Genomic DNA, 21,443 nt, shown 5'->3' with positions numbered 1-21,443 from the left:
TTTGTGAGGAGGAGAGGTGTAGGTAGGAAGTTGAATATGAAGAGGGGAGGAAGGCAGGAGAGCAGGACGTGAGCAAGGGGTCCACACCCGCCGCCACCTGGTGACCTGGTCAGTAAAGTCCCTTTGTTTCACACTGAAACTTGCAAAGACATTTGAGTGACTGGTGAGAGCTTAGGTGAGTGTGTAGGAGTGGTGGACAAGCTGGTCAAACTGGGAGAGGGGGCCCAGCCAGCCCACTTCCTGTGCTCACCAAGTGAGCAGCTGCTCTGGGCCGCTGAGGTCATCTGCCCCGACCTCAGGAAACGCCCAGCCCGAAAGCAGGCCTCACAGTCCTGTGCACGAACAGACACGAGCAGCTGATTCACTCCAACATTCGGCCCAAGGCTCCGTCTTTTCACCAGGACATCCCAGAGCCCATCGGGTTTAGGGTGAAGGAATCAGGCAGATGCTTGTGTTTCTGGCTGATGTTACTAGACAGGGCTGCTTTTGATTCTAAACCAATAATTTTCATAATGTGTTAGTGGCGGAACGCCTTTATCAAATGGAATCTTGCACAGACTCAGAATCTAGCAAGTAGAATGAAGAGTGGAGCTGCTCCGTCCGTTAGCCACTCCGTGGCGTAAAAGCTGATGTTCCGTAAGGCGAAGTCAGGGAGAAGGGGGAGTTTTCTATGCAACTTTAACACACCGGAGGGGAAAGGTGCTACCCCATTGAAGAAGCCAAGGAAGTGGGCATAAGTTGGAGCAAGACAAGCCCCGAAGATGGTGATGCCCCCTGGCCTCTGCCAGTGGGGGCCGAGCGCGTGGTTGGTGGTCAGCGAGGACGGCACCAGGGAGCCTGTGACCTCGCACGTGGGCCTGCCAGGGGTGCATGGGCATCAGCAGTTCAGGCTGGTAGTAATTTGAAGGGGACGAAAGGGCAGGAAAAGCCCCCTGTGGCCAGGATGTTAGGCTGGAGAGCTGGCAAGCTGAGGCCACCCCAGGGTTTGGTGGGGGGTGGGTACCAAGTGAGAGGTGCCCACCCAGACCCAAGGGGACACAGGAAGCAGGACAGAGAGGGCCGGTCACAGGCAAGGCTGAGCACTGGTGTGGGCTGGCAGGCTGGGTGGAGAGGCAGACAGGCAAGTATCAGCTGCGGCCATCTTCTGAGCCCCCAGAGACACACCTGGTCTGCGGGGTCAGCCGAGGGAGTAATATTAGTGAGAAGCCAGCCCAAGCCCTGAGGAGACTGGAGGTGCCGCGTGGCTACTGTTGTGTCCCCGCACTGCATCCACACTTGCTGCTTGCTTGGTCGCATCGGGGCAGCCGTGGCTGCAGCCGCTCACTCGTCTCATCCCTCATCCTCATCTCTCGTGCTTCCTACATTTGCCACCTCCCCGCCCACCCGCAGCGCCGGGTCAGAGCTGCTCAGCCCCCTCCACTCTGCCCTCTGCAGGATGACATGCACAGGGTCATTGACCGACAGCTGATGGACACGCACCTGAAGGAACAGAGCCGGCCTGCTGCTGCCCTCTCCAGGGCCCACGGCTCGGGGCGTGGCGATGAGCCCAGCACCGCTGAAGGCAAACGGCTCTTCTCATTCTTCAGGAAAATTTAAACTGGGAGGAGTCAGGCCAGCAAGGATGGGTGCACTGGAAAGGGGGCATGTGAGCAGCGCACCATGTGTGCACACCAGACCCCACCCCCGGGCCAGGCTCAGCGGCCGCACTGCCCACCCGCACAGGGGCCAAGTCATCCAGGAGGGCCCACTCGGCCTCTGAAGGCTGCTCTCAACAGAGGGACAGGCAGGAGCCTTGTCCCCACTGCCTGGCCACACCCAGCCTGGGCTTCCCTGGGATCCGCTGCTGTTGAGCAGGGCTCGGCCTGCCTCCAGAGTGGCCCCTTGGTTGGGCTCTGCTGCTCAGACCTGATGGATCACAACCCACCCCGCCTACCCCTCAATGACTCCCATGCCCAACCCCAAGCACCGTTGCCCTTCTGCTTTGGAATACGGGGAACGGAAGAAATGGAGGCCCTTTCTGCATGCCTCAGGAGGCCCTGGCTGCCCCCAGCTGGTCTGAGCCACGGGGGCCTAGTCCTGCAGGGCACCAGGCCCCAGCCTGAACCCCACCCTCCAACAACACCTGGCCCAGGGAGGAAGCGGCCCCTCACCCGCGTGCATGCACCTCTGCTGGAGCACCTACGGGCCAGGAGCCCCAGCCTGTGGGGCCTGACGGCTAGGGCTACTCTCGCACTCGGCCACAGCAGGCCCTGCCGGGGCTTGGCTGAGGCCACCCCGAGCCTAAGAGGGAGAAGGGCCTGCCCCAGCCCCTGCCACTGCTGCCCTCCCTCCTCCATCCCCTCCAGTGCAGGCCTTCCTCCTCAAGGGGGCCCTCTGGAGGCTTAGCCCTCAGCCCTCTCCCCTTCCTGGCGCCAGGGCTGAGAGGGGTCTGCTCCTCCCACAGGTCCCTGGCACCCCTTACCTAATACAAGTTCTTGGCTCGGCCAAGCAAGTCCAGGCCACAGAATGGCTCCAGAGGGGTCTGTGGTCAGCCATTCCACCTCAAGGGCAGTGTTGGCACCACGGGGTGGATGCCTCCACATGCTGCCCACCAGGCCCACAGAAGGACCAACCCGGCGACCCGACTCCTGATCCTTCCTCAGCGACCACTTCACCTTCTCTGCTGAGGCCCTGACTCAGAGGCACCCGGACTGAGCCAGCCCGCAAGCCGCTTTACAAAGGCTCGTCTCCCTCCCTCACATGGGAAAAGCACAGCAGGGATGAGTGGAAAGAATGTACCTATAGATATGTACATACCACAGTGCTGTAATTTTGTATGTAGCAATCATGTAAATACATGTATGGATTTTATAATATACATATTATATATGAATCTATAAAGGCATATTTTTAGAAAAACAGCACACCACTGCTTCTTTTGAAAATAGTCTCAAGAATAAAATGAATTTCTACAGAGCTTCTCGCCTCAGTCACTGGGCACCTAGAGGGGGTGTTTGGGCAGAATGCAGCTTTACGTTTTCGAACCGCTGGCTGGCTGGCTGTGAAAAGGCAGTGAGAGTGAGTCACCCATGCACCTGGGAGGTCACCTCATGCATTGGTGCAAAATCAGTGGATTCAGCCAGGAAAAGGCACCTCCCCTGGAGAGTGGAGGCAGCCCATCAGTGACAGTTGTTTTGTGAGCAGTGACCCAAGGCACCATGTCTACGCCCACCCTGGCCCCGGGCTCCCTGCCAGCGCCGCAGCTGCCCAGCTACAGGCAGGCCCTGCCAGCACCGCTTACCAAGCCGTGAGCAGATCCAACAGCTTGGCAGAAACTCTCAGGCAGAAAGAAATCACTGTAGGCAAAGCTTCCGCTGCATCCTTCTGGGCACACGGAGAATAAACATGGCATTTCCCCTGGCATCTTACCACGTGTGCTCCCAGCCAGAGGGGAAGCTCAACCCGGACCCACCTTTCATGGAGAAAACAAACTTGGCTTCTGAAAGCATCCCTGAGCCTTGATGGGCACCTGTGCAGGACTCAGACCAGAACAAACAAGAGCTGGACACAATGGGTGGGAAGCAGCCAGGCCCACCCAGAGCACAGCTGGAGGAGAGGAAACAGACCCTGGAAGAAAATCTGGCAGCTTGAACCTTTATTTTTAGTATTTTTTTAAAAAGCATAATTAGAAATTTTCAATACAGAAATAATCCTAGCAAACCATTTAAAAGTTTTGTTGTTCAACAGGAATTTCACATCAGGTCTACCAGGATGCCGGTCCAGCCCTGAATTCCCCCTCCCCCACCCCCCATTCATGTGTGTGACACTCAGCGGGACAGGCACACTGTCATCACCAAATCACCCCACCACCTGGGTCTGGATGTCCAGTTGCCAGAAGCCACGGTGGCTTCTAGCCTGGGCTGGAAACTTCCAGGACCCCCTCTTCTTGCCGCTTGAATTTGCAAGCACTGCCACACCAGTGTCACCTCAGAGCTGAGCTGTGGCCCACCCAGGAGGCCTGAGCTCTCCACACCCTCCACCCACGGCACCTGTGGTCACCAGGACGGTCCTGAGGATGGAGACCATGCTGTGGCTCTCAGCACCCCAACTAGACAGGGCTACCTGCTGTCACCCCCCACAGCACCGCCTTCCCAGGCCCAGCGCTCCCACCTCATCCTGTGGCTCCAAAGTGAAGGCCTGTCACACAGAACTATGGGCTTTTGGCAGTTTGGGGAAGTGGAGAGACAGGTCACAAGAAACCCCCAGTTTTTTACTGATTGAAAACCCATCAACAGTGACATGGAAAATGTGCAGTGAGATCTGTGATGTGATTGTCCAATCAGGGCTTGGCCTGGAAATCACCCAGGAAAGGAAATCTTGTAAAACACATCATGGTGTTGAAATAAATTATTCCCAGGTTACGTGATCCTTTTAGAGGAAAGGTGAATGAAGCGTCTCGAGGGGGTGGCGGTGACAGTCATCAAGTGCAGACGACCCTGGTTTCTCCTCCAGGGCACCACGGTGGGTCAGAGCTGGCTCCCAGCCCCAGCGGTCATTCCTTCCCGTTCACTAAGAAATCCTCATGCTACCTTTGTACTACAACAGTCCTGTCAGTGATCCAAGGCTGCCTGCATGCAGCTCAGAGACATTGTCCCCACAGCCCAGCGGCCCCTGGCACCCACTGCCCACACTCAAAGGTGCCTGGGGCTGCATCGGAGACCCACGACTCAGCGGGAGGCCCTGGCCCGACAGAGACCGGGGTGGAAGGCCCCTCCTTTCCCACCAGCAAACCACCGGGAAGGCAGAGCCGCTCGGCCAAGAGCCCGGCTCCACGATGACAGGAAGCCATTCAGTTTTTCTAAAAGCACTGGACCCAAAGTGGGGCGGCCACAACTTTTGCTGCTGTGCCAACCAAACCTCAGTAAGAGAAAAAGAGTATGAGGAACTTAATTCATTTGATTTGGCTTCATTTTTCTTTATCTGTTAAAATGATGCTCCTTAGTCCCCCTGCAAGCCCATCCCTGCACAAACACACCCCTACCTTTCTGTTGGAACCAAAACAGGTTGGTATATAAATTAGAAGCCACGGCTCCCTTGGGTTTGTAGCTCAGAGGCATCTGGAAGGCAGGACAAGAAATCCGTTGGCCAAAGGGCAGGAGTGACTCCTTCTGTGGAAATGAAGGGCCAGGCCTCTGATGGGAACCCCAGGCCCACTTCAAGGCCAGGTTTCCCCAGCTGCCAGAATGGTTACAGGATGGGATGGAGAGGGGAGGGAGCTGGGCCGGCAGAGGCCTTGAACAGGGGTGAGCCCCTACATGCCAGGGACAGACACCGACAGCCTGCAGGAGAGAACGAGTCACGTGGAGCCCACTTCACCAGCCCAGGTTGGCAAAAGGTATGTCTAGCATGTAATCCTGTCCCCTCAGGAAGCTGCTGGCAGTAAGTTGGGGTTGGGTGGGGAGGGAGTGTCGCAGCAGGCTGGCATTAGGGAGGCAAGAGCCAGAGCAGAACAAGGGTGATGCGCTGGTTAAAGCAATATACATTATGTACAAACTCCGGTTAATCAGTCCGCTTGGCTGGCAGCGTCCTCGCCGGGCCCAGGCGCCTTGGCCGGGGGGCAGGGGCGCCAGAAGGGAAGGGCAGGCTGTCCAACACCTTCTTGGCACTCGATGGGGGAGGGGAGGAAGTGCCGATGGCGCCTCCCGGTACAAAAACGTGGAGAGAATTCTTTAAATAACGGCACGAAACAGTGTCCCCCGAGGAGAGGAGCCCCCTGGCCTGGGGCAGGGGGAGTGGCCGCAGTGCAGTCTCTGCAGTGGGCTGGGGGCATTAGCAGCAGCGTTTCTTTCGTTTACTGTTCTTCGTGAGCTTCACCACATCGTTCTGTTGTTGCTGCTGCTGTTTCGCTAAGTTGTCTTTCTTTGCTCGGAGGACCAGCTCTGTGATGCAGTTGAACATCTGTGAGGGTGAAGGAGGCAGGGCAGGCCTCAGACCAGCGTGGAGGCCCCATCACAGCGTGGCCAACTCCCTGCCTCCCCAGGCCCAGCTTTCTAGTTCTACAGGTGAGTTTTTTTTGTATGTGTATCTTCAAACCCTATCTAGAAGGAGGTGGTGAAATTATAAAGGTCAAGGAGGAACAACATCAAAGACCTTTGAGCTACATCTCAGGGAAGGGGTTTTCCAGTCTTTCTCTTAAAGGAGAAAGAACTCCTTTCCTTCAGTTGGACTCCGGACAACACAAATAAAGGTGCCCCTGTGACGGACCAGAAGCACCCAGAGCCTGCCCACTCCACGCTACCTCCCTGCACACCCTGCCTAGAACCTTCCCCGGACCACCCCACAGCTCTCCTCCACTTCTGGGAAAGGTAGCAAGTACGTGACATAATTTGCTTCACTCATTCCCGCAACCCGGGAGGCAGAGGCTCTCACCCCACCCCAATCTACACAAGCAACAGTGGAGCGTGGAGAGGACTCAGGGCCCCGCCACAGGCCCCTAAGTGGAAAAGCCCACGCTGTGACCCTAGCCTGACGCAGGCGCCCGGGGTCCCTGCCATCAGGCAGCCCGAGCCCCAGGACGCAGTGGGATCTGGCGCCCCTGGGCTCCACACCCCACAGGCAGGACCCTCCTGAAGCCATGAGGGCAGCCAGCCTGGGCTTGTGGCAAAAGGTCCTGCTTTTCTCCAAAGACTCACAAGCGCTTTCCAGCAGCTGCAGCATTAAGTGACAGGAGGCTGCCCCGGTCTAGAGGCCCAGCCAGTCTGAGGGGATGTGCCTCCCCAGATGCCTTGGGGGGCTTGCCCGGACACCCACCCAAGCAAGCTCTGGAGGCCACAGGAAAGCTAGCTGGTCTCTACAGGAGGCCAAGGCCCCAAGGAAAGCCAGAGAGCAGGAAGAGGTGACAGTGGGGAGGGACGGGGAGACAGAGGACTGAGTGGACACTGCACGGCTGTGGTGTGGAGCACGTCATAGTTTGACTCAGCTTCTCACGAGCTGGAACCTGTTTCCCATTTGAAACATGGGACTAATTTACCTCAGAGGACTGTTGAGATATGAGGTGGCACCTGTAAAGAGCCTAGCACAAGGCCTGGCACACACATTCAACGGCCGTTACTGTGATGTTTTCTGTCGGCCACCTGGATGCCCTGGGCAGGCCAGGGTGGGGCAAGGAGGCCATGGTGGTGGAGCAGAGCTGGGCCGTGCTCACCCCCTGCCCCTCCGGCGCAGGCCTCACCTCTTCCACGTTGACATTCTCCTTGGCGCTGGTCTCAAACAACTGGATCCCCATCTGCCCGGCGAATTTGTAGGCATCTTCTGTCTCCACCACCTTCCGCTCAGGGTCATCATTCTTATTCCCCACTTCAAGGCAAAGCAGGGTCAGCCCATCCCCGTGGGAACACCCTGCCACCCTCCATCCCACTGTCTACCCTGCTGGGTCCAGCCTCACCTAGTATCCGGCACACGTCATCACAGTTCTGGTTGATTTCGTGAAGCCACCGCTTGACGTTGACAAAGGATTCGGCGCTGGTGACGTCATAGACCACGATGACCCCGTGGGTCCCCCGATAATATCTGTAGGGCCAGGGTCTGCATCAGAGCTTCAGCCTAAACAAGAGTAGCCCCTTCGCAGGACCCGCCTGCCCGCATCCAGACAGCGGCTGGGAAAAGGCGAGGGGGCGAGTGCTTTCCCCCAGCACGCCCTCTCCCTCCGGCCTCAGCTGGACACCCAGAGCCCAGCCAGCAGGTAGGACGCCGGCAGCACTGCTGCTCGTGCTGCTCCCCAGGCACGGTAAGTAGGGAGTGCTCGGCCCTGCGGTGGCCAACCAAATTGTTCCAGAGGCTGCCAACAGCTTGAAACTTCTTTGAAGTTGTTTTATTTTTAAAATTCAGGCGATGTTTGCATTTGACATCATATTACCACTGTCCTCTTTTTAACATTCAAAACTTTTTTCTGTCCTCAAATCTGTCATAGTAAAATGCCATTCCAAGAACACGCACCACTTGTGAAGACTGCCAAGGTCTGTTCTCACTCCCCTGGGGGCAGGTGGGCACCTTCCCTCCTGCCACTCCAGGCTCATCCAGGCTGGGGGGCAGGTAGGGCATGGAAATGACCTGGGCATCAGGACACATCCAAAAGCACAGACCCCGGCGCCTACGGTCAGCTGGAAGGTCTGCAAGGCAGGAGGATGTGAACATTCCTCTCCAGACACCACATCCCCCTTCACTCACATGGTTCAGGAGGACAGATGGAGGACATCAACGCTGGAAGGAAGAGGAGGACAGAGCCTCACACTTCTCCAGAGAGCCTTCACTGACCCAGCAGCCAGGTGACACCCCTTGCCCTGACACGTCACATCACCCAGCGCTGCAGAGATTCTCACTCACCAGGGGTTTCTGAGAACAATGAGGGTAAGAACCACTGCCTGCAACAGGCCGTGCTCACGGGTAGACGGGGACTCCCCCCCGACCCAGCCCATAGCACCTCTGCCCTCCCGGGGCTCCTCAGGGCCCCAAGCCCGTAGGAAAGCAGCCCCTCCCAGGTGGCGGTTCTGAGGCACCACAGGCTGCAAGAGGATGGGGCCGGCCAGGCTGGCAGGTGCAGCTGTGCTCTCACCTGCCTGCCCGTCAGCACTCTGGCCGACCCCTCACAGTCGAGGCCCAATCACAGGACACAGGTCAAACGAGCTCCAGCTATGAAAGGCTGTGGGGCCCTGGGAAGGTTACTGCGTGCACCTCATGGCACCTTGGTTTCCTCAACTGTAAAATGGGGGTACTAGGACTCTTGGGGTGGTTGTGAGGACTAAGGAGATAATACATATTTCCACAAGGGCCAGCTCTTTATTATCACTATTACTATTCCTTCAGTGACAATCTGGGCCCCCGACACAGATGGAAGAAAACCAAGGGACACCATGGCAGGCAGCAGCGATAGCAGCTTCCCCAGGCTGGCCACCAAGGCAGTGAGAAAAGCCCAGCCTCTCTCACGACCCCGGCTCTCCACCCTCAGACACCCGCTGACATCCCCCAGGAGCTTCATCTGCCCGCAGCTCTGCCTTCCTGGGGACACAGCGCCCTGCCCTGGGGAGCCCGAACAATCAAGCCATCCAGGCCCTGCCCCTCCCTGCCCCCTAGAGCACCAGGTCATCACCTGGGTCCACCTGGTGGACACCCACCTGAGCAGGTGCAGGAGAGCATGCCGGGAACCGGTGAGGACAGATGATTGTCCCCCTCCAACAAAGGACATGTGAGCAGTGGACTGTGTTTCCAGACCCTCCTTTGCTGAAGACAGTTGAAGATGCCAAGAAATACCTACAGCCGTGGCCCCAGCACAAGCCCCCACTGCTCCCCGGGACCCTCCGCCTTCTCTGGGACCCAGGCAAGGGGGTGTCACCCGAGAGAACCAGTCCGGAGCTCAGAGCTCGGGCGAGGAGGGCACCGGTGTGCTGGGCTTCCACCTCCTCCTCCATCAGTCATCACGTCCACGCGCCACAACTTGGCTCTATGCCAACACAGCACCGGTGCTTCACACCCACGACCTTACTGATCTTTGCCACACCTGGTACAAGACAGGAGGGTCACCACGTCACCAGTGAGGATGTAAGGCTGAGTGGAGTGAACTGCTGCAAGCCACAGCCTGGGTCTGAGCCCAGGGCCAGGTACGGAAGGGGCTTCCCTGCCTCCGCCTCGCCCTCTGCCCTCAGCACCCCACCCCAGCCCGTGCCCCCAGCCACAGCTCAGGGTGAGTGAACCCCAGCCACCAGGAGGCAAGAAATAGTGAGGGGGACAACAGGGCGTTCTCAGCAGGCTAACAGGATGCAATTTTAGTTTCTCTTTTAATGCCCTGAATCAGAAAAGGCCACGTTATTGCCCCCCGATTGCCCCAATCCTTGGAAGAGAACAAACTCCTGAAACAAACTCCAGACTCCTTCCCTCAGCCCCCAGGCAGGCCGACTGGCGTGCGGCACTCCCCCTTCCCGTGCAAACCCAGATTGCCTGCAGGCAGTGGAGTTCTCCCCCAGAGGATGAGTGAGGCAGTTCACCCTCTTCCCGATGCCCTGGAAGGAGCTGACCTCAGGATGGCCGGCCTGGCAGGGCCGTGCTTCTCTGCTGAAAAGGCTCAGGCTCCCCCGCCCCACTGCCATTTCTTGTGGCCACAGGCCCAGTATCCTCAGATGCCCTGAATTCCCTGACTGGTTTTAACCCACAGGAGGCACCAGAGCATCTGCCGTCTGCCTCAGCCCCAGCCCCAGTCCCTTGGCGGTGGAGGGCCAGCAGAGAGCAGAGCTGTGGACCAGTTAAAGGCAAGAGCTTCGGCATCAGCCAGACCTCAGTTCAACTCCTAACCAAGCAAGCTAGGTTACTTCACCCTCTCTGGGCCTCAGTTTTCTTGTCTGTAAATTGGAGATAATCACAGGACTTTTTATCAGGATTAAATGAAATGAAGCAGGTAAGGTCTTTGGCGACACTCCCAGCCCAGAGTAAGGATATCTGGGGTCAGTGCCCATTCCTCCCGACCCCGACAAGAGGTCTTGGTCTTATCCAGGCCTAGATGCTTGGGCTGCCCAAAGCTCATGATGTCTGTCCTACCCCAAGGACCCCCTGACCCCAGCTGCCCTCCTTAGCTGAGGCCTCACTGGCAGCTGCCAAGACACAAGGGGGCTCAGGCAGCTCATCGGGAAGTAGTTGCAGAGACCTGCCTTGGGCAGCCCCCAGGACTGGGGACCCCTGGGGTCTCGGGGAGTCACAGATCCTGGCTCGTGTGCTCACCACAGGGCTGGCCCAGTGACAGAAGCCCGCCCCCGCTCCAGGCCTGCTCAGGCTCTGGCCCCTTGAAGCCCCTTGACCAGGGCCACCCACCCACCCAGCTGGCACCCCTGGACACCCCGACACTCCCAGCCACCACCGTGGGGGCTCTTCGACCCTCACACTTCCCACCCCTCAGATCCTGAGCCCCCTCTTGGATGGGTGGCCAGCCGGGGGTCTGTCCCATTTTCACCCTGCCGGGAGGAGACGACACTCCCTCGCGCCTTCCCAAGAGCCCCACTCACACAGGCTCTGCTGGGGGAGGCAAAGGAGAGGCCGATGGAAGAAGCGACTACTCCAGGCCAGGCGCTGGCTCCTGCTCTGCACACACCCCAGTGTGGAGCGCAGGCGCTGCCCATGACAGGGAGCAGGACCCCCTCGGAAGCTCCCTCGTTTGTAAAACAGGGATGATGAGAGTACCAGCTGCAGGGAGCTCAATGGAATCATCCATGTTCACACGTGGATGTCCCCAAGCACACTGGACTCGGCATTAAAGCAAGTCCCAAAGACAAGCCCCCTGGGAAACTGAAGCATAGAGTTTAGGCAACTTGCCCAAGGCCACACAGCAGAGCAAAAATGTAAATTCCCAAGTGTCTGCCTTCATAGCCCTGCTCTTTCCTGGAACCTGTTCCATTAACCAACAGCCACTCCACAGGATCCCTGCTGTCTGGCGCTCCAGCTAGGTTTTCCTCCTGTTTACAGCTAAGAATCACAAAGGTACTGCAGCAGCAAAGGAGGACAGCCCTCAGCGTGAGCTGGGTTCCCAGTAGACAACTTTGGGGAGGAGGGGCCACCCAACGGCCTCCTAACTACCAGTGCTCCTTCCAGGCCTCCCAGCAGAGGGAAGCCCCCTCCCGGAAGTCAGGGTGGTGACGGGAGCCTGCATGGCTGACCCCACGACCCCGGCTGTCACAGCTGACACCTAACAAGAGCACTGTCATTGCCTAAGTGTTTCACCACCTGGCAAAGCCAACATCACCACTGCTACCCCATTTTAAAGACAAAGGAACCAAAGGCCAGAGGGTCAGCGGACTGGCGCGCGCTGTCCCACCACGCCCCCTCCTCTTCTTGCAGTCTCAGGAAGAGGAAGGACCCCTCTTGACGCAACCCACTGCAGCCGGCAAGGAGCTCTCACCTCCCAACAGTCGCAGGGGCCCGCCCCAGTGGCATTTCTATCGTGACCCGGCACTAGTGGCTCAACTGTGTCTGAATGTCGGTGGCAAGGGGTCTGAGCAGGAGCGGGGCTGGCCTGACTCACGTGGAGGTGATGGTGCGGAAGCGCTCCTGCCCGGCCGTGTCCCAGATCTGCAGCTTCACTTTCTCCCCGTTGATCTCCACAGTCCGAATCTTAAAATCCACTCCGATCGTGGTGATGTAACTGCCTGCACACACACAGATGTTAGCAGGGCCCACAGGCCGCCCTAGTCAGACCACGCCCTAAATGGCACAGGTGACCCTGGGCTCCACTGTCCCGCCCCGCTCACTCCAAGTGCCTGGAGGACACAGCCCTGAACAAAAAAGACAAAGTCCGAGCCCCAAGGTGAGGGCAACAGGCAGGATACAATGAAACAGTGATAAAGAAGACAATTTCAAGAGCAACGAGTGCCACAAAGGAAATAAAACAGGGGACGTGACTGGGGGGAGGGGACATGCCCCTCTACTAGAGTGGCCGGGGCATGGACATGTTCACTGTGGCCTGGGAACGGTGGGAGCCTATGATGCATTCCGGGCTTCTCTTTTCTAGTCCAAACATTTTAAATGACCCACAAAATTAACTTCCTGAAACACAAGCAAGTCATATGCACACTACTATATGTAAAATATATATCTCTATACAAATAAAATAGACCACTAATAAGGACCTATTACATATATATAACAGGATACTACTCTGTAATACTCTGTATGGGAAAAGAATCCAAAAAAGAAAGAGTGGATATATGTATTTGTATAACTGATTCACTTTGCTGTACAGCAGAAAGTAACACAACAGTGTAAATCAGCTATACTCCAATAAAAACTAAAAAAATAAAACTAAGTCCCAACCTGCAATTTGAAAAACACTGCTCCAGGCAGAGGAGATGGCAGCAAACGTAGCAGTGGTGTGTGGGGGGGCGGGGAGGGGTAGTGGCCTGAGGTCAAGCACACGGAGGGAGGCAGGTTCGGAGGGAGGCAGGTTCGGGGTGGAGGTGAGCAAGGCCAGATCTTGGCCTTTGTGCCATTTTCAAGAGCTTGGACTTTCTCTTTTGTGTGTGACAGGGAGGCATTGAAGGGTTTAATCCAAGCATGAGAGCTGCATTGTAAATAGCTCTCTTGGGGCATCTGTGTGGAAAGATGGAGTTAAAGAGAATTTTTGGCAACAGAATAGTCCTGTCCAGGCTTACAAAGGCCCGAATGCTAGAAGAGCTCATGTTCTCACTCCATTTGGAGCTGACAGCGTGACCCGGTGCCGCAGACAAGACACACACACAACTGACTCTATCAAGTGTGTAGAGTGGATAGGAAAGGTCAAAGTTCAAAGTGGGGTGGAGATCAAGGAAGGCTCTCGGGCGCAAGTCACATTTAGACCTGGCTTGAAAGAATAGGTATGATTTCAAAGGCTGAGATTAGCTGGGGGAAAGACATCGCACCCAGAAGAAAAGAACTGAGGCAGCACAGAGGACAAGGCGGCATCTGGCTCTCTGCGGGGACTGGATTACACCAAGGAGAGCAGCCCAGCACCTAGTGCTGTGGGCACTTGATACACAGCTCATGGCTGAATAAGTGAGCGAGCTAGTGAAAACACAAAAAAGCATGAACAGACAGCATGAGGTAGGAAGCTGGAAAGGTGAACTGAAGATAGATTATGAAGGCCAGTGGTTTTCAATAGAGGAGTGTTGAGTCACCCCCCAGAGGACACTTGGAAATGTCTGGAGACATTTTCGGTTGTCACAACTGGGAGGGGGAAGGGTGCTGGCATCTAGTGGGTGGAGCCCAGGGATGCTGCTCAGCATCCTTCAATGCACAGGACAGTCGCCACAGCAAAGAACTACAGGGCCCAGAGCATCAGTGGTGCTACAGTGGAGAAACCTTGCTGTGAACTCTGCTCACTTGAGAGGACCGCTGAGGTTTTTAAACAGAGGAAACCCTGCCAGAGACATGCATTAGCAAGATAAACTCAGCAGTCTGGTACGGGATGGGCAGGAGCTGCTGTAATGCTTCGGGCTAGAATCAACAGCAGTCTGAACTGGTAGTAGAAATGGAAAGGAGGAGAGAGGTTGCAAAAGAGAACCCTCCAAGAGTTGAGAGCTGACAGGAGGGGGAGTCAGAGGGACATAAGGAGGAAGAGGAATGTTTTCCAGCACAGTGATTAGTGCCCACTAGTCACCATTCTCGAATGGGAGACAACAAACCCCTGGTGTTTACTGAGAGATTACTTAGTCCTGGGGAATCCTCGCAGTAACCCTACATGGGAGGGATGGGGATCGGTCCCACTTTTAAAGATGAGCTGAGACTCAGTCACACTCATGGTCACATAGAGAAGACAACTCTTTCCAATGTCATGCCACCAGGGGTGTGCAGGGCCACTGTCAGGAGAAACCCACCTCTCCCTTCCTCAAGAGAGAGGCGTCCACCATGTAATCACTTCCTAAGTGAAGCTCGCCCCTCAATTGCATCACGGGAATTCCCAGAGGTAGTCACACATCAGTCCTCGATCAGAGAGGCCAAGACAGCCCAAAGCCTCTGCACTAAACCTGATGTGCTCGACCAATGAAAATGTGCCCCACTTCACCAGTGATCAGGGAAACATAAGACTGAACAAGCAGCACTTTTTGCCTATCAGCTGAGCAAAAATGAACACCACTGAGACCTAGTACCGATCAGCATTGACAAGGGGCTCTTTAGACCCCTTCAACTTAGCACAGCTTCTGTGAAAGGCGAACTGGCAGTACCTGTGAAAACTTTAAAAGCACATACCCCCGACCTAGTAACTCCACTTTTATGCAAGAATAAACACACCGTGTGTCCCGAGAAATACAGCACCACTTAAAATAGAGGCAACTAGAAAGCATGCACGCATCAAGAACACTGTTATGAACGATGTGCATCCCTGAACAGCCCAGGGAGCTGCACAGCCATTCAAAAGTACCACAGGTCTGCACGTAGACGTGCAAGGATGATCCTTGATATGCCGAGGGGAAGGCAAGTGGCCGGCCCACAGAGTGTGGAGTCGAGTGAGAGACACATCACACTGAGCAGAGGCTACCAGGGTACCCAGGACGGGGGTGAGGCAGGGGGTGGAGAGCAGTGCTCCTTTTTCACTGTATTGAGCCTTCCTGTTTGACACTCTATACAGGCATGTCCTAACTTGTCTTTTTCTTTCTTTTTTAAATGTTAGGACACAAAAAAGACCCCGAGTAGAAAAAGGATGGGCCTGCAGGAGGATTTTTTTGAACAAGATAGATGAAGACCGACCACAGAGACTTCTAACCTACGCCCCCTCCTCCTCCTCCCCTGTCTGGCAATCAGAATGAGGACTTAGATTCTGACGTTAGGCAGAGGCCAGGGTGTTCTGGCGCCAGGGGAAGGGATGTTAAAACCAAAACACCCGGCAGCATCCCAGCGACACACTCACCTGAGAAAGTGTTGTCTGCAAAACGTAACAGTAAACTGCTCTTGCCGACACCTGCAGGGGAGAAAGCAGGAAATGAGAGGAGGCCTGGGTCCCCACTCCAACCCCTACCCCTCTTCAGGGAGATGGTCCCGAGTCCTAACTCTTCAGAGGCAGAGCAGCACCCGTCTTCCTCCCCAACCAGCCTGCACCAGAACACCTCTCCCCTTGGATCTCTGACCTCTTCCTCCATCTCAGGGTAAGACACGAGCTGGGCCCGTGTGAGGGCCAGGCCCAGCAACCCCAAGGAAGAGACCCAACGACGGACACGAAGCAGGGGAAGGCCGACCAAGGGATACTGGCCCCAAGGTGTGTCTAGAATGCAGTCCCTGGAAAACGCACATCACATGTGGAGCTTCGGTTTGGTGAGAGACAAGGGGCTGCATGGCTGCAAAGCACCCTGGAGATCCTCAGGGCTATTCTGCACATGAAGAAAGTGAGGTGCAGACAACTTGAACCGACTGTCGGCCACCTTCACCCCGGCTGATGCCACAGGTGGCTACATGGGCGGCGAGGGGGGCGCCCGCCTGAAACCCCTCAGCTCAGGGGTGCTCAGGGTGCTCAGACCATTTCACTTCCCACAGTCTCTCCTGTTCCAAGAACCGTCATAAGGGTGGCTTCCCTTTACTTCAACACACGGCAGCTTTAGCCTCCAGGTGCACCTGTCCTGTGCCCTGTGTCCTCCTGTCCCCGCCCTTGCCCTCCCCTCAAGCCAGCTGGGTCAACCGAGCACAGAAGGAAAGCACTAGCACACGCAGGGCACTGCGTGCGGCCGGCACTCGGATGTTCCTGCAAGTCCAGCTGCATCTATTAAGATGAGGTATCAGAGGCTCCAAGAAGCTACACGGCTGGTCTAGGGGCCTCGGCAGGGGCGTGGAGCTGGATCTGAATCCAGGGCTGTCCACCCTGGAGCTCCACGGCTCTTGCCAATACATGCTGCTTGGGAGGTGGAACAAAAAAACCCAAAGTGGCTCCTGTGTCCCATACCTGTCAGCGTCTTAGCAGCAGTGCTATCAAAGCTAGACAAGAGGAGATCTTAACCCAGGGTCTCAGACCCCATGCCTACGCCCCCAGCTAAGAGCGAACTTTGAGTGTGTGTGCCTGGCTGTGGGGAGGAACCCGTGCGCTCACCAGATACTCAGAGGGAGCTGCCGCTGCCCCATTCCCAGCTGACCCAGGCGTCCTCTCTGGGCAGTCCTCTCTGACGATCTCCTCTGGGGACCTCTCCAAGTGGGTGAGTCGCCCAGTGATGCCCAGAAGAACTTGTCTCATGGAGTGAACCAGGGTCTGACCATCCTGAAGACAGGCTGGGCGCAGCTCTGAGCAGACAGGTGCCGCAGCCCCGGTCCCCGCCGCTCAGCCGCAGCCTGCCGTGCTGGGGCCACTTCCTCTGCGAGGCTTCCTGCCCAGCCTGAGGAGAGCCCCAGTCCTGGGCTAGTCCCTCACAGCGCTCTGCCCAGCGCCAACACCCCATCAGCCCTGCCGGCTCCTTGCTTCCTCCTGGAGCCTCCTGGCCCGCTTACTCAGCAAAAACCTTGTGTCTGGGCCACTGGGCCATGAGTTCCTCTAGGAAGGAGGTCTCACTCCACTTGCCCTGCACGTTCACGGGGCTGGAAGCTGGGCCCAGCACTCAGTAGGGGCCAACAAAACACTGTTTAGTGAATTTATGACTAAGCCAATGCCAATCACAGACAGCCATGTTACCCAACGCTACGGCTGCAGCAGTAAAAGGAGCCCAAGCAGTGGTGGTCAAACTTTCGGGGGGCGGCAGCATCCTTTTTTTAAGTTAAATGGTATCTGACTCACATATGTCTAAGGGCGGGGGGTGCTCTCTGCGTGAAGCAGGAAAGCAGCAGCGTCCCCCCAGCTTGGCCTCTCCGGGTGCTCTTCATTCACCCCAAGTTCATCTGCAGAGCTGCTCAAAACCACTACAGTCACCACGTCAATGGCTTCTTCAGGCCAGCAACCACCTCGGGCCTTGCTCTCCCCGCTGAAAGGAAGGGAAACCCACCCAGAGAAACACCATTTCCTAAATACCCCTGAAGAAGCCACCTTAGGAACACACGCTGCTACCATCCACCCTGCAGCACCCGCCCAGGGGAGGAAGGGATGGGTACCAATCTGCCTTCACCACAGCCGAAGTCAGCAGCTTTCCAAGGGCCATGTCCAGCACGCACCCTGACAGGCCAGCCCCATCACCCTCAACCCTGCAGAGAGCACAGGCCCTGGCCCTTGATGCCTCTTGGTAGCAGGGAGACAGATTCTCTCTGCAAAAACCTTACCCCCCACTCTCAGTCACCACTGCTCTCCCTGCATCAAACTCCTTCTTGCCCCTGCCTTCTTCCTCTTGCCCTACACAGATGCTCTGGTCCTCAAAATGCCACCATAGAAGCCCCCACCCTTGGCCATGCTCCTCCCTTGGGCTCTAGTTCCCTCATCCCTCTTTGCTTCGGTTCTAGACTGTTGGAAACCCTTAGACCTTTGAGTAACGTGTTCTCAAGTTTAATCCTGGCTCAGGAACTCATTCCCTGTATAGGCTCAGACAGGTCACACACACACCGCACCCCCGAGCCTCAGTTCACTCATCTGTGAGGTCGAAAGCTTCAATTAGACCTTCAACAGCCACTGCGGCCTCCAGGTTCTAAGGATGAGTCTGGCTGGCCCCATGGATCGGACGAAATGCTGTTACAAATCAGAGCCAATGTCAGAAGAGCATAAGAGAGAGTATACAATCTTAGGCACAAACAAGAGCTGCAAAAGCTGAGGGGTTGTATTCCAGAAGCGTGTACAATGTGGCAGAGTGGGAAGAAGAGCTCTAGATTTATACAGAAAGAAACTTACACTCATTGAGGGCCTACTGTGTGCCAGGCCCCACACCAGCTGCTCACAAAGCGTCATGTGCATTAACTCCTGGCTTTGCCTCTGAAGAGCTATGTGACTTGGGGCAAGACAGTCAGCTACCCTGAGCCTTAGTTTCCTTATTTGACAAACCACACAGGCAACGTGTAAGGATCAAATGAGAGTGTCTATGAAATCGTTTGAAAAACCTTAAGGAAGCATCACATAAGGAGCCAGGCTCAGGGGAGGGTGTGATGTTAGTCTCCTTGCTCAGTTGCCAAAGCTTAGTTTGAACTTCCATGGCTACCATCTCCCAGCCTCATAAGCATTGGGCTTTGAGTATCAGCTCACTGTCAGGAGAAATTAAACTGTAAAACATCCATCTCCTCTACACAACGTAGTCCTACACGCTCGGACTGAACAAGGAACCAGGTCACATAAATCTTGACCCAGTGAGTCTTCTCCCACCCCTAACTTCTGAGTGAAAAATCAATACACCATGCAAAATGTACAGTGAGAAAGGGGCCAAAACCATCCCCTGGGTTTCACCAGGGAGAAAAGCCAATAGGGTGCATCTTCTGGCTAAGCTTATGCTTTTCATTTTTGTGTATCAACACACAGGCCCCAGATGTCTTGCAGAGGGATAGGGACCTTGACCATGGTAGCCTGACTTTGACTCCAAAAGGAGAGAAATCACCCTGGTGCCAGCCCCTCAGAACCAAGGTGAGGGCTGAAATCAAAACCTGAAAGGCATAAGCCTCAGGACCCCGTGAAATGCCCGAGGCCATCTCCAAGAGCGAGGCTACATAGCTTGTCTGGTTTTCTTTCATTCAAACCACAATGAATCCATCCTCCACCTTTCTAACTCCTCCCCCAGCCACAGCTACTCTTCATCTCCCTAGTTAGCCCCTAACTTTTCTCCCTTCCACCAGCAGCCTCAGAAGCCTCAGCCACCCTTCACCTGATCCAAACCACCAGCCACATCCCAACCCGGCTCCACAGTGAGACCACGACCCACCCACCTTCCTGGTCCAGCTATGACACCGTCACAGCACTCCCACATCAGGGTCTGACAACCCCTTTGATTTGGTCCCCTCTTTCCTTAACAATCCATGTGTTCCACCACCAACCTGGCCCCTGCCTCCAGTAACATGACACTGCTGCCAACACTCAACTCAGGTCTGGTCTATAAGTCTGGCACGTTCCCAAGCCTCCCTCCCCATCATAAAATCCCAGCACCTCAGCTATGCTCCCATAAACTTCCTGGGGCCTGCCTCCCTGACCCCTTGGTCACCCCATAAACCTGCTTACCTGCCACACTCCAAACACTTCTAAAACCCTCCACCCTGGGACTTCCCTGGTGGTCCAGTGGGTAAGACTCCACGCTCCCAATGCAGGGGGCCAGGGTTCGATCCCTGGTCGGGGAACTAGAGCCCACACACATGCCGCAACTAAGAGTTCCCATGCTGCAACTAAGGAGCCCACCTACCGCAACTAAGAGCTGGCACAGACTAAATAAGTAAATAAATGTTAAAAAAAAAAAAAACCTCCACTCTTTCTCAGAAACCAGCCTATCTTTTCTTAAGACACTTGATATTCATTCATTCATTCAATAAGTATACATTAGGCATCTACTGGGTGTGAGGCACTGCACTAGGCACTGGAGAGGGAGCTAGGAACTCTACAGGAGTGTATAAATGGTCAAAGCACTTTTGTAATGTTGGCCAACCCACCTCCAACACCCATCTAGCAGCAGACAGTATGTAACAGCAAACACACACTGAGCACTCACTATGTGCCCGGATCTGTTTTGAACACTGTGTGTGCATTATCTCATTGAATACTCAATCAGCCCAGTGAGGCAGATCCTATTACTATTCCATTTTACAGATGAGGAAATGGAATCATACAGAGGTAATAATGCAGCAGGAATGTACCAGGCCCTGCACAAAGTGCTTTACCTGTCTTACCTCATTTAAACCTCACAGGAATCCCATGAGGCAGGTTCTGGGAATATGCCCATTTTACAGAGGAAGAAACCGAGGCTTACAAAGGCTACTGATAACACATCAACAGCTAACATCTAACTGGAGCTCACTTTCTGCCAGGTCGAGTACTAAGCACTTTTCCAGCTGTATCTCATCCAATACTCACACCACCCACCGAGGCAAGTCCCCACTTCTCAGATGAGGGAACTGAGGCTCGGAAAGGTGAAACAACTCGCCCAAGGTCAGAGTGAGGAAGCTGGTAGCCCCAGGACTAGAACCCAGGTCCCTCCAACTCCAGAGATCGCGCGACTTGACCAAGGTCATACGTGAGGCAGGGACCGGCGCGGCGAGTGGACCGGGCGCCCAGCCCCAAGCCTCGCGCACCCTGCTCCGCAGCCCGGCACCCCAGCCTCACCTCGGCGCGGCCCGGAGCCTCTCCGCGCGCCCCTGGGGCCGCCGGCCGCCCCGCCCGCCCCGCGCGGGCCGGCACCTCCCTGACCGCCTGTCCTCCCCGAGGCTCCTGCGGGCCGCGCCCGGCAGGGCCCACGCCGCCTCCGGCCGCTGCGGCCCTTACCGCTGTCGCCGATAATGAGCAGCTTGAAGAGGTGGTCGTAGTCCCGGGCCATGGCGGGCGGGGGAGGCGAGCGCTAGCGGGCGGGGTCGGTGCTGGCCTCGCGATCCGCAGCTCCCTCCGGGGTGCTCCGGCAGCGGCGGATCCACTTCCCGAACAAACAGCCGGAACTGACAGAAACACCTCCCTCCGCTCCCCCTCCTCCTCCTCCTCTTCAGCAGCCGCCGCCGCTGCCACCACCTCCCTCCTTCCCGCCCCGCCCCGCCACTGCGCAGGCGCAGCGCCTGGCACCGCCTCTGCGCAGCCGCGGTCGCGGCCAGCCGCGCCCTCTCCGCGCTCACGCACTGCGCATGCGCCCTGGAAGGGTCTCGCGGGCGCTGACCGGTCTTCCCTGCGTCCCGTCTGTGAACGTCGCCGCCGCCAGCCCTCCGCGGCCCCCTGCCCGGAAGTCTCGGAGAGCAGAGCTGCGGTCGAAACCTAACTGTAAGAAGCCGAGAGTGCCGGAGAAGCCCGGCCGTGGCCCGGGACGGACTCGCTTCTTCATCTTCAAGACTCGCAAGCGCTGCGGAGAGAGAAAGACTGGTAGGCAGTGACTAGCGGGGCGGCTCTTAGGCCG

General features: G+C 56.3%; 2 protein-coding genes and 1 pseudogene across 4 annotated transcripts in view; 1 reads left to right on the top strand and 2 right to left on the bottom strand.

Annotated features, from left to right (window-relative positions):
• The window catches only part of BICDL1 (BICD family like cargo adaptor 1), a 97,336-nt gene extending 95,740 nt beyond the window's left edge, over nt 1-1,596 (top strand). For both annotated transcript variants that reach the window (XM_065890159.1, XM_065890158.1), the window contains one exon: nt 1,435-1,596. In XM_065890159.1, coding sequence (XP_065746231.1) covers nt 1,435-1,596 — 162 coding nt within the window. The remainder of the gene's footprint in view (nt 1-1,434) is intronic.
• A 3,349-nt stretch (nt 1,597-4,945) lies between these two features.
• Nucleotides 4,946-5,804, bottom strand: LOC136132634 (uncharacterized; annotated as a pseudogene).
• A 4-nt stretch (nt 5,805-5,808) lies between these two features.
• Nucleotides 5,809-20,882, bottom strand: RAB35 (RAB35, member RAS oncogene family). Of its 2 annotated transcripts, XM_065889888.1 has the most exons (6): nt 20,831-20,882; nt 15,395-15,445; nt 12,038-12,161; nt 7,424-7,548; nt 7,211-7,335; nt 5,809-5,937 (listed from the first exon to the last, which is right to left on the bottom strand). In XM_065889888.1, the coding sequence occupies exons 1-6, from the start codon at nt 20,880-20,882 to the stop codon at nt 5,809-5,811; spliced, it is 606 nt and encodes a 201-aa protein (XP_065745960.1). The 2 variants fall into 2 exon arrangements, with proteins under 2 accessions (XP_065745960.1, XP_065745962.1); XM_065889890.1 differs by lacking the exon at nt 7,211-7,335 and having other exon boundaries at nt 5,831-5,937.
• Nucleotides 20,883-21,443: the final 561 nt, after the last annotated feature.

The sequence above is a fragment of the Phocoena phocoena genome, chromosome 13 (genome assembly GCF_963924675.1).
Source record: "Phocoena phocoena chromosome 13, mPhoPho1.1, whole genome shotgun sequence".
Taxonomy (NCBI): domain Eukaryota; kingdom Metazoa; phylum Chordata; class Mammalia; order Artiodactyla; family Phocoenidae; genus Phocoena; species Phocoena phocoena.
Note: the sequence above shows the minus strand (reverse complement) of the source record. Positions and strands in the feature narration are given on the sequence as shown.

What these genes read in the sequence shown, in the direction of transcription:
- RAB35 (XM_065889888.1), bottom strand. Translation starts at nt 20,882, where the DNA reads ATGGCCCGGGACTACGACCACCTCTTCAAGCTGCTCATTATCGGCGAC. An exon ending in TGCAGACAACACTTTCTCAG is followed by an intron (nt 12,162 to 15,394) that starts GTGAGTGTGTCG and finishes GTGTGTGTGCAG; the next exon opens with GCAGTTACATCACCACGATC. An exon ending in TGACGTGTGCCGGATACTAG is followed by an intron (nt 7,336 to 7,423) that starts GTGAGGCTGGAC and finishes TTTGCCTTGAAG; the next exon opens with TGGGGAATAAGAATGATGAC.